At 60.9% G+C, this 11,891-nt stretch overlaps 1 protein-coding gene across 1 annotated transcript; it reads left to right on the top strand.

Moving 5' to 3' along the window:
• The first annotated feature begins 513 nt into the window (after positions 1-513).
• Positions 514-10,625, top strand: TET3 (tet methylcytosine dioxygenase 3). Its single transcript, XM_040087731.2, has 9 exons — positions 514-2,683; positions 5,264-5,354; positions 5,923-6,016; positions 6,408-6,616; positions 6,950-7,100; positions 7,467-7,556; positions 7,646-7,783; positions 8,104-8,440; positions 8,763-10,625. Exons 1-9 carry the CDS (start codon positions 514-516, stop codon positions 10,499-10,501), a joined length of 5,019 nt encoding a protein of 1,672 aa, XP_039943665.1. The 3' UTR covers positions 10,502-10,625.
• Positions 10,626-11,891: the final 1,266 nt, after the last annotated feature.

Genomic DNA, 11,891 nt, shown 5'->3' with positions numbered 1-11,891 from the left:
AAGGACGGCTGCTCCCGGCCAGGATGTTCGCTCCTGGCGCAGCTCCAAAAACCCCCCCTTCTCCTCCTTGTGCCGCTTCCTTCACCGGAGCAAACTGTGTCACCGCAGCCAGGGACCCTGTCCCACCCCGTGCGCGTGGCCCTCGGCGGGTGATGGAAATCCCGAACGGTCCCGTGAGCAATTTCGAAAGCAGGTGGTGGGGTGGGGACGTGGGTGGCACGGGGCCGGCCCGGGGGAAAGCGGCCGCCTTCCAGGCTGAGCCGCTGCTCACTCGGCCGGCCAAAACCCGCGTGGCTTTGCCGGCGGAGATCGGATTCTCGAGTGGCTCGTCTGTGTCTTCATCCCGCCCCTCCCCAGTCAGAAACAGAGACAGGGACAAGGGGAACTAAAGGAAACAGAGGGAAGAAATAAGGTTGGGGGTGATGGCACGTGGGGATGCTCACATCTCTTCTCTCTCCCACCTAACAGACAGGTTCAGCGGGTGACGCGGTTGATGGACCCAGCAGAAGCCAAATGGAAGAAGGGCCTATTAATTATGTGGAAGAAAGGCGGCTGAACGAGGGCAGCGGGCTCAGCCTGGTGAATGGGGGCCGGCCGGAGGCGGGGGGTACCGCGCTGATGGAGCCCAGCGGGTGGTCGCCGGGCCAGCCGCCCGCCGCTGGCAAAGCCCACTTGGAAGACGTCCGGAACCTGGTGGCCTTCTCGGCGGTGGCCGAAGCCGTTTCCTCCTACCGGCTCCCACCGCCAGGGTCGCCGTCTCTGCTGTACGAGAAGTTTGACTCAGAGATGAGCCGGGGCAGGCTGGGCTCGGCAGACGGGGTGCCACGGGGAGAGGACCTGCACGCCCTCAAGGCCGCCCTGGCTTTGGCCAAGCACGGTGTGAAGCCCCCCAACTGCAACTGCGACGGCCCCGAGTGCCCCGACTACCTGGAATGGCTGGAGCAGAAGATCAAGACGGCTCTCGGAGAAGAGCTGGCGTCACCGCGGCCCCGCGCTGCCGCCGTCCCCCCGCCTCCTCCCCCAGAAGGTGCTATTGACCCCCAGCCGGTGCCTGAGGCTGCCGAGCCGTGCCCGCCCGATGGCCTCCCCTTTTCCCAGAGCGCGTTGACCATCGCCAAGGAGAAGAACATCAGCCTGCAGACCGCCATAGCCATCGAAGCCCTCACGCAGCTCTCAGCCGCTCTGCCCCAGCCCGCGGGCGATGGGCAGCCGCCGCCGCCGCCCCCCTCCGTCCCTTTCGGCTCCGGCCCCCTCGGCCCATCGGGGGCCGCGTGGCAGAGAGGGGATGAGCCCCGTTACCCGCCGGAGCCGGGAGCAGCACCTGAGCCATTTTTCGGCGCGGCACCCCCGCGGGGGAACTTCACGGCTGCCTGGGGGCTGGAGGCCGAGGGGGCAGCGGGGGCTGGAGACCCCATGGCAGAGCTGGAGCAGCTGTTAGGTAATGCTGACGACTACATCAAGGCTGCTTTCAAGAGACCCGAAGCGACGGCTGGCAAAGTGACGGCCCCCAAAACAGAACCCCCTGAGCGAGCACCCAGCAAAGAAGCGCCGGGCGGCCCCCGCTTGCCGCCGGCACCGCCGGAGCCTGACCTGCACAAGAAGACGCAGCTGGTTCTGCAGCAGCATCTCCACCACAAGCGCAGCCTCTTCCTCGAGCAAAGCCTGACAGCGGCGGCGGCACCCCCGGACCGGCCGAGCGGCTGGTGGGCTCCCAGCACCCCGGCCGCGCCCTCCAAGCCCTTCGAAAAGCAGCCCAAAGAGAAGAAGAAGAAAACGCCGCCTGAAAAGCCCCCGCCGGCCAAACCTCTCCGCAAGCAAGTGCAGATCAAGAAGGCGAAGCAGAAGGACTCGCAGCCGCTCTTCCCACCCCTCTGGCAGATCAGCCTGGAGGGATTTCGGACGCCCGCCGAAGCCCTCGCCGAACCCCCCGCCGAAGAGATGCAAACGGAGCCGCCGCCAGCCTTCCCGCACCAGCCTCTTGCACTACCCCTGCCCGCCGCATGCCCCCCGCCACCAAACCCCCTGGACGGCGTCCCCCCGGCTTCCGACTCTCAGGAAAGGGGTGCCCCCGGTGGGGGCCCCCAAATTCACTTGGCGCCGGCGGGCTTGACTGGCTCGGAGGAAGCGCCGGCTGCCGCCCCGCCGGCCACCTCGGCTCCCATCATGGTGGACGACAAGCTGGAAGAGCTCATCCGACAATTTGAAGCCGAATTTGGGGAGAATTTCAACCTGCCGCCCCCCGAGACACCTGCCCCTCTCGCCCCTGGGGCTGCCGAGCTGCCGGGGGGGCCAGCACCAGCCCCGCAAGGGTCCCCCACCGCCGCCGCCGCCGCCGCCGCCCCGGCTCCGAGCAGCGCTCCCCAAGCCAGACCCAAAAGTGTCTCTCCAGGGAAGGGGCCGCTGTCAGAGCCACCCTTCACTGCCCGCTCCCCCAAACAGATCAAAATCGAGTCTTCTGGTGCTATCACCGTGGTGTCTACCACGTGTTTTTACTCTGAGGAAAGCCAAAACCCAGACGTGGACGACGTCGACAGAACACCCACCAAGGACGAGGTGCCGCTGACGCCGACCCTGAGCGGCTTTTTGGAGTCTCCGCTGAAATACCTGGACACGCCGACCAAAAGCCTCCTGGACACGCCGGCCAAGAGGGCACAGGCGGAATTCCCCACCTGTGACTGCGTTGGTGAGCGAGCAGCCGCGCTGGGGGCTGCTGGGGAGGGTGGCAGGGTGAGGAGGTGGCTTTGAGGGTGGCAGAGTGAGGAGGTGGCTTTGAGGGTGGCAGGGTGAGGAGGTGGCTTTGAGGGTGGCAGAGTGAGGAGGTGGCTTTGAGGGTGGCAGAGTGAGGAGGTGGCTTTGCAGGGCAGGATGGTCCTGGGTAGGTAATGGAGCGAAGCCGTGGGGCCAGTGAAGCCCCTGTTTCTGGGGAAGTAAGGGGCTCACGTGGTGAAACTCCAGTGCTGTGGAGCTCCCTTTTGCTTTCTCTTCTCCTCTCTGATTTTCACAGTTGGATGGAAATCCCAAGTGCCTGCCTGCGTCACCGCGGGGGTGGCACTGGTGCCACTGCCTGTGCTGGGGCCAAGGGGGGTTTGGATGAGCAGCAAAACTAAAGGACTGTTGTGTGTTCCTTTTATTTGACCTTAACCAGCTGAATCCCATGAATCCATGGTGGCCACAGTGCCAAAACCCACCTAAACCCCCCTCTCACCTGGTTATTCTTGGTATTTTCAGCCAAATTAGCTGGTTCAGGTTGCTCTGAGTAACCTAAACTTTGTCTTGATGCTTGTGCTTACTGCTGGAGAAATACTTGCTGCTGGGATGCCGCCTTGTTCGCTGGCCAGTCCCACTGGGATGCACTGAAAAATCACCAAACTCTTGGATTTGTGGTTTTCTTTGTGGATTTTTTTTTTTTTTTTTGGTGTGTGTTGACATTTGTTAGACTTTACAGCAAGTCCTAGAGAATTCCTGCCCAGTCCTTTCAGTCCACGTCCATTTGGGTGTGGGGAGCTGGATATTCCCTCCCCAGTATTTAGACTGGACCTGTGCGCTCCTCTGGGAGCAGCAGGGTGAGGATTTGGGGCATCCAGCTGGAAAAATGTCCCCCCCACTGTTGGGAGAGAAGGCCCTGGGCTAAGCACAAGCTGCACTTTATTAGTGGGGCTTATGATTATTTATTTATTTGCTTGTAAATGGCAGCAGGAATGAGCCCGAACTCCACAGAGAGGAAGGAAAGCTTTTCTGAAACCACTCAGACCCAGTCTCGGAGTTTGCCAGGAAAAGATTTGTTTAGGGGCTGGGGAAGGGGGGATTGCCCCCCTTCCACTTCTCTGTTTTCTCAAGGAAAAGCTGTGGGAGAAAGAAATGCAGCAGGAGCCAGGCTTGGTGCTTTATTGGGTGCGGTGCTGTTGGAGGCTGTAATAAAATGAGCCTTTTCCACGCGTCCCGTATTGATCCCTGTCTGGACAGCTGCAGCCCAGCTGAGCCCGGCTTTCTCCTCAGCCTGGCTCCCGGCCAGCTGGACATGACAGGAATGAAAATCAGGGCAGTGAGAGCAGAGGGATGCAAAGACAGATCAACCCCGACCGTGGTGCTGGCTGCATCCCGCTCAGCTGCGTTGGAGCATCGCCGTGTGCTGGGGATCTGCCCTGCACCCTGGCACTGCTTGGGGCATCCATCGCTTCCCACGCTGGCTCCTTCATGCCCTGGAAGCCCCCAGGGCTTTGTTGTGTGAGGGGGTGTTGGTTGCAGGGCTGTATCCCAGTATCCTTCTCCTGAGGCCCCAAGATCCTATTCTTGCAGCCCCAGGATTTTCCTGCAGCTCCAGCATCCGCCTCGTTTAACTCCAAGATCCTCCTGTAGCTCCAGTGTCCTGAAGCTCCAGAATCCTCCAGCAGCCCCAGCATGCTTCTCCTGTGTTTTGAGCACTCTTTTCCCACAGCTTCACCATCCTTCTCCTGAAGCCTCAGGATCCTCCCACTGCCCCAGTGTCTCCCAGTAGCCCCAGTATCCCTCTCTCATAGCCCCAATGTACTCCTGTAGCTTCAGCTCCCCTCTCCTAGAGTCCCAGGATCCTCCTGCAGCCCCAGCATCTTTCTCCCGTTATCCTTTTCCTGTAGCCCATATTCTTCTTCTTTCTGTAGCCCATATCCTTTTCCCATAGCCCAAATCCTTCTCCTGTAGCCCCCTCATCCTTCTGCCTCTCCCCCATGCAGCAGCTCCTTCCTCACACCGGCTCAGCCCGCTCAGGGGATCCCACGAGCATCCCCAAATCCTCTGGGAAAGCCTGAAGCAGGCAGCAACAGTTTCCTGTCCCCAGATCAACCTGGGGATGGCTTTGGCAGCATCCAGCTGGGCTGGTGCCTGTGAGAGGTTCTGGACAGGAGCCCTGGGTGCGAGCTGGTGGGGAGCAGTGGGTCCGGGATGAGGAGGGGATTTGGAATCTGAATCTCCCACTCAGCAGAGCTCGAGTGGCCAGAGCAGATTCCCTGGATGGTCACTGCCATGGTGCTTGGAGGGTGGCTCCTCAGGGTGGGTTTTGGGTGCCAAAAAGGGGTGGGTGTCAATGGGTGAGGGTTCCATTCCCCAGCAGCATTTCAGTGCTGGCAAAATCTTCCAGAGCAGGGAATGAGGAGTTGCTCTTTAACAAACCCTTGATTTTTAGTGCAGAAGAGTTTGGTTTGAGGGAATTCAGGTGTTTGGAATCCTTTGGGGCAGCTGGCAAAGATGCAAACCCCAAAATCTTTGTCCCCCTCTCCCGTGTCTGCAGAGCAAATCGTGGAGAAGGATGAGGGGCCGTATTACACCCACCTGGGCTCGGGGCCCACCGTGGCCTCCATCCGGGAGCTCATGGAGGAGCGGTAAGAGCCTCTCACCAGAGGGCCCAGCGCAGGGGCTGTGAGTGCAGGAGGGGCTGGGGTCCTGTCAGGGGAGTGGGGATTTGATAGAGCGAGTGGGGTCCTGTCAGGGAAGTGGAGACTTGAGAGAGCGAGTGGGGTCCTGTCAGGGGAGTGGGGACTTGAGAGAGTGAGTGGGGTCCTGTCAGGGGAGTGGGGACTTGAGAGAGTGAGTGGGGTCCTGTCAAGGGAACAGGGGCTTGAGAGAGTGAGTGGGGTCCTGTCAAGGGAACAGGGGCTTGAGAGAGTGAGTGGGGTCCTGTCAGGGTGAGTGGGCTCCTATCAGGAGAGGGGGGCTTGAGAGGGTGAGTGGGGGTCCTGTCAAGGGAACGGGGGCTTGAGAGAGTGAGTGGAGACTTGAGGAAGTGAGTGGGGGCTTGAGAGAGTGAGTGGGGACTCGTGAGAGTGAATGGGTGTTGGTGAGGGTGGGTGGTGTCTGGTGAGGGTGTCTGGGGCTCCTGAGGGGCCCATGAAGGCCGGTGGGGCTCTCCTGCACGTGGGGGCTGTGGTGCTGATGGCCATCCCTCGGCAGGTACGGTGAGAAGGGCAAGGCCATCCGCATCGAGAAGGTCATCTACACGGGCAAGGAGGGCAAGAGCTCCCGCGGCTGCCCCATCGCCAAGTGGGTGAGTGCCTCTGGTCCCCCTTGCAGCCTCCCTGAGCTCGTGCCCTCCACGCCTGGGGACCCAGAGCTGCCCTGCTGCTGTGGCCACAGCGTGCAGGGCAGGGATGCTCGATCTGTGGCTGGCAAGGAGGAAGTGAGAGCTGCGTCCACCCCCAGGGAAACTCCCTGGGGCTTCCCAGCCTTGGCCCCTGTGGAATGGCGTGTCCAGTGCCAGCAGCTCCCCCCAGCCTCCCAAAGCCCAGGGGTAAATGCAGCCATGGGAACGTGCCCAGCTCTGCCCCCCACACAGCACTGGGAAGGCACCCAGGACATCCAGGACCCACCTGTGGGATTCTCCCCACCCTGGGAGGTGTTTATCGGAGCGGTCTGACTTTGGCCCGTCCTTTTCCCAGGTGATCCGCAGACACAACCAAGAGGAGAAACTGCTGTGCCTGGTGCGACACCGGGCCGGCCACCACTGCCAGAACGCCGTCATCATCATCCTCATCCTGGCCTGGGAGGGCATCCCCCGCACGCTGGGGGACACGCTGTACCAGGAGCTCACTGACACCCTCACCAAGTACGGCAACCCCACCAGCCGCCGCTGCGGCCTCAACGACGAGTGAGTCCCACCAGCACCGCGGCCCGGGCTGGGGAGACGGGGTGGGAACGGGATGTGGAATGGGATGGGGAATGGGGTGTAGGAATGGGATGCAGGAATGGGATAGGGAACAGCATGTGGAATGGGATGCAGGAATGGGATGGGGAATGGGATGCAGGAATGGGATAGGGAACAGCATGTGGAATGGGATGCAGGAATGGGATAGGGAACAGCATGTGGAATGGGATGCAGGAATGGGATGGGGAACGGCATGCGGGGCTCCCTCCCATTCCCAGAGCTGCCGTCACCGTGCGGTGCCGGCGGCTGACACCTCTCTGCCGTGTCCTCTCGCAGCCGGACCTGCGCGTGCCAAGGCAAGGACCCCAACACCTGCGGTGCTTCCTTCTCCTTTGGCTGCTCCTGGAGCATGTACTTCAACGGCTGCAAATACGCCCGCAGCAAAACTCCCCGCAAGTTCAGGCTGGTGGGAGACAATCCCAAAGAGGTGGGTGATGTGGGTGGAGTGGGGTGGTTTGGAGCTCCTTTCCTTTCAGGGCTCTGGAAATAGGATTCCTTGTGGGGTATTTTATGGGCTAGAGAGTTGAGGCAAAGGGGGCACGAATCGGGGGCTCTGTAGAAATCCCAGGGAAGAGCCAGAGGGCTCTTTGGTCGAGCGACTGAAAGCACTACAGGCAGTAAGACTGGAGGTTGAACAGCCAAATCCTGGCAAGGAATTTAAGCCACATGCTTTGTGCCGTGGTGGCTATCGTGGGAAGGGTTGGGTGCTGTGTGGTGTCTGTGGGCTCTGTCTCCAGTTCCATCCCTGCTGCCAAAAACCCTGGGTAACATCCTCCTCTTTTCCCTACCACAGGAAGAGCTGCTCCGGAGAAGCTTTCAGGACTTGGCCACCGAGGTTGCTCCGCTTTACAAGAGGCTGGCGCCGCAAGCCTACCAAAACCAGGTCCTGGTCATGCCACCCCTTGGCGACGGCGGCCACGCACCTGGCGTGGGCGCGGGGGGATTTTGGGTAACCAGCTCCTCCTTCCGCAGGTCATGAACGAGGATGTGGCGATCGACTGCCGGCTGGGCTTGAAGGAGGGGAGGCCATTCTCGGGAGTGACGGCGTGCATGGACTTCTGTGCTCACGCCCACAAGGACCAGCATAACCTCTACAATGGCTGCACCGTGGTAAGCAGGCACTGGGCAGGGCTTTTCGGGGTGCTCCCCCCTAATTTGGGATCCCCAGTTGTCCCCCCTTCGTGACTCCAGGTCTTTGGTATGGGCACACTTCACATGAGCTGCTCAGGTCTAACGGGGACCAGCATCTACTTTTGTCCAACCCAAACCCCATGGGAGGTTTCCAAAAACCGGCTGGGGACCGGAGCAGGCTTGAGGGGATGCCAGGCTGGTGTGGCTTCATGTCATTGTGGGGGAGAAGTGTGAGGTTTGGCTTGTCCTGCACGGGCCGCGTCTATCAGCATCCCACTGACAGCACCTGCTCTGGCCAGGTCTGCACGCTGACGAAGGAAGACAATCGTGTGGTGGGGAAAATTCCTGAAGATGAGCAGCTGCACGTCCTCCCCCTCTACAAGATGTCCAGCACAGATGAGTTTGGCAGCGAGGAGAACCAAAACGCCAAGGTGGGCAGCGGGGCCATCCAGGTGCTCACGTCCTTCCCCCGCGAGGTCCGCAAGCTGCCCGAGCCTGCCAAGTCCTGCCGGCAGCGACAGCTGGAAGCCAGGAGAGCTGCTGCCGAGAGGAAGAAGCTGCAGAAAGAGAAGCTGATGACACCAGAGAAGATCAAGGAGGAAGCGCTCGAGCTCCCCACACTCCAGCCAAATGCAGGTAACGGGGGCAGAGGTGAGGTCCTGCTGCCCCGAGCCGCCCAGAAAGCGCGTGGGGGGATGGGGATGTGGTTGGGGACTTTCTCGGGCAGCTGTGTTGTGGTGCTGTGTGTGGATGGCATGTCTGTGCCACCTGGGTTTTCCCAAAGGTGTGAATCAATGTCGGTGCGCCAGGTGGTGGCAAGTGATGCCAGCCTCTGCAGTTGGCTGGCAGACCCGTCACTCTGGGATTTCTGAGTCTGGCCAACGATTCTGGGGTCCTGGCTCCCCTCCGGTGGTTTCTCGGCCGGCAGATCATGGGGGCTGTGTGTGCTGTCCCACAGGTATGGCGTTGAAAGGCGGGATACCCCCGCAGCCGCTGAAACCTTCCATCAAGGTGGAACCCCAGAGCCATTACAATGCCTTCAAGTACAACGGCAACGCGGTGGTGGAGAGCTACTCGGTGCTGGGCAGCTGCCGGCCCTCCGACCCGTACAGCATGAACAGTGTTTACTCTTACCATTCCTACTATGCACAGCCCAATCTGCCTTCCGTGAACGGGTTTCACTCCAAGTTCGCACTTCCTTCCTTCGGGTATTACGGCTTTTCCAGCAACCACGTGTTCCCCTCGCAGTTTCTCAATTACGGGGCGCCCGAGAGGAGCGGGAGCAGCTGGGTGAGCAATGGCTACGAGAAGAAGCCCGATATCTCAGCGCTGCAGGAGAACCTCAACCACACCTACGGGAACTCCAATTTCCCCGAGCCCATCCCGCACAGCGTGCGGAGCAAAAACCACCACCAGCGCACCTACGAGCGAGCCAACCGCTACGCCAGCCAGCAGAAAGCGGCGGCGGCAACGGCCGGGTCGCACAGGACTAGCTCGGGCTCGGAGGAGGCACCGTCATTTGCACAGAACTGTTTTGACAGCCGGCCCATCAAGCAGGAGCCTCCAGACCCCCCGCCTGCCATCGAGCCCCTTCCTGGTGCTGCGGCCGTGCCCGGCACTGGCTTAACGCTGCCGGCCGTCCCTGCGCACGGCACGGCGCCGGAGCAGCGGTGGAGCCCCTTCAAGGCGCCCCAGGGCACGGCTTCCCCTGAGAGGACTAACGTGGCCGAAGGCTCGTGGAGCGCGCTGGCCCCGGGCTCGGGCGGGCGGGAGAAGCTGAGCGCCTTCGATGCCGCTGTGCGCTTGCCGCCGCCGGAGAAGCAGTGGTCCAACGTCCTGGCGGGAGAGCCGGCGGCAGCGGCGGCGCAAGGTTCGGGCTTGCTGCCGAAGCCATGGAGCCCCTGCAAGCTGGGGGAGACGGTGCTGGCCGGCACGGGCACCCCGAGCCTGCTGGGGTCGCTGGGCTTCGGCTCAGCTCTGCCAGGGCTCCCCAGCTTCCCTGAGGAGCCGTGGGGGTCTGTGAAGGTGGAGGAGCGGAGGACACCGGCACCCAGCCCGGGGCTGCCGGAGAAGCCGTGGGAGGCAGCTGTGGGTGAGAAGGGGGTGGCAGGGCCCCGCCAGGAGAAGCCATGGGACCCCTTTGGCCTGGAGGAGGATCTGCCGGAGAAGGCGGTGAAGGAGGAAGAGGAAGAGGAGGAGGAAGAGGAGGAGGAAGAGGAAGAGGAATGGTCGGACAGTGAGCACAACTTCCTGGATGAGAACATCGGCGGCGTGGCCGTGGCGCCCGCCCACGGCTCCATCCTCATCGAGTGCGCCCGCCGCGAGCTCCACGCCACCACCCCGCTGAAGAAACCCAACCGCTGCCACCCCACCCGCATCTCCCTCGTCTTCTACCAACACAAGAACTTGAACCAGCCCAACCACGGCCTGGCGCTGTGGGAGGCCAAGGTGAAGCAGCTGGCGGAGCGGGCTCGGGCCCGGCAGGAGGAGGCGGCGCGTCTGGGGCTGCCGCCGGACGCCAAAGCCTTTGCCAAGAAGCGCAAGTGGGGCGGCGCGTTGGCGACCGAGACGCCCAGCAAGGAGAGGAGGGACTCTGTCCCCACGCGGCAGGCGGTGGCCATCCCCACCAACTCCGCCATCACTGTGTCCTCCTACGCCTACACCAAGGTGACGGGCCCCTACAGCCGCTGGATCTGAGACGGAGGCGACCGCCGTGGCCCCATCTTACCTCAACCCTCGGCAGCGCCGCAGCCCGGCGTTGCTTCGTGGTGCTTTCTCCTCGGGCGTGGGGGGAGAAGAAAACAAAAGTAAATAGGCAAAACCGAAGCGAAACACAACAACCACAAAAAAAAAAAAAAAAATTAAAAAAAAAAAAAAAAAAGTAGTCCAACCCATAGGAAAAGAACCCAAATGTGCACGCTCGGCGCGGGCTCACGCCATCGGAGAGCTGCGCCCAGCGAGGAGTTGGCAAACCAAGCGAAACTTGGTTGAAAAACCCAAGAGGAATGATGCTGTTTGATGATTTTAGGTAGTCCCATATTTATATCTCCATGTTTTTTAATCTAGCCTCGGATGAATTTCCTAGCGTCCTTTCGCAAGGAGAGGTTTTTAATTCCACTTAAAATGGCCTATTTGTTGGATTTGACTTTATTTTATTTTTTACTCCGATGACAACGATGAAGCCGATCTTCGAAAGAGAAGCCAACATAAAAAAAACCACCCTAATCATGAATCCAAACAAACCTGAACACCAAACCAGCTTGAAGGCAAGTGGTGACTCCCTCCAGCTCCGCCGCGTGGGCGCTGGTGGGACTGTGTGCTTTACTGTCAGCCGGACACACTGAACATCCAATTTTTATTCCAAGGACCTAAAAATACCAATTTTGCAGCTCGAGGAGTCCTTTCTCACAGCAACGGGAGCCTGTGAGCAAGCGGGCTGTCCCGGGACAGCGAGTCTCCGCTCGGCTCCTCGCCTCCGGCGGGATCAGTTCTGCCGCCACGGAGTAAGCCGGCGTCTCTTCTGGCGCCGGAGACCTCAGGACACGTCCGGGCTGGGGAACGCCGCTGCCGGGGGGCTGCACTCGGCCTCGGACTTGGGGCTCCTTTGCCCACGGCCCCAGGGCGAGCAGCAGCGGCGGCATCTCCATAGGAGCCGACGGGACAAAAAAACAGAAGAAAAAACAACAAAAAAAAATACAGAAAACAGGAAAAAAACACAAACCAACCCCAAACTGTGAATAGCAAGTGTTGCTCTCTGTACATCACTGTTGCTAAAGTCTGGTGCTTTCCGTCTCTGGGGGACTTTCTCCGTGCAATCGGCTCTGGGAAGAGCGAATCCCAAGGCTCGGCTGGCCAAAACCCCGCCGGGTCTGCCTTCCCCGCCGGTGCCGGCGAGCTGCGGCCAGTGCCGCCGGGGCTCGGTGCTCTTTCTCTCCCCGGGTGCCATCCCTCCTTCCTACGGATCGCCGTTCTTCCCACAAACAAACAAACAAACAAAACAAAAACCCAACCCAACCAATAACCCAGCAACGACGACAACTGCGTGGTGCTTTTCGAACACTCTCAGTTGAGGCTTCCCCACCCGGCA

The sequence above is a fragment of the Hirundo rustica genome, chromosome 28 (assembly GCF_015227805.2).
Source record: "Hirundo rustica isolate bHirRus1 chromosome 28, bHirRus1.pri.v3, whole genome shotgun sequence".
Taxonomy (NCBI): domain Eukaryota; kingdom Metazoa; phylum Chordata; class Aves; order Passeriformes; family Hirundinidae; genus Hirundo; species Hirundo rustica.
This window is presented reverse-complemented; position numbering and strand designations above follow the sequence as displayed.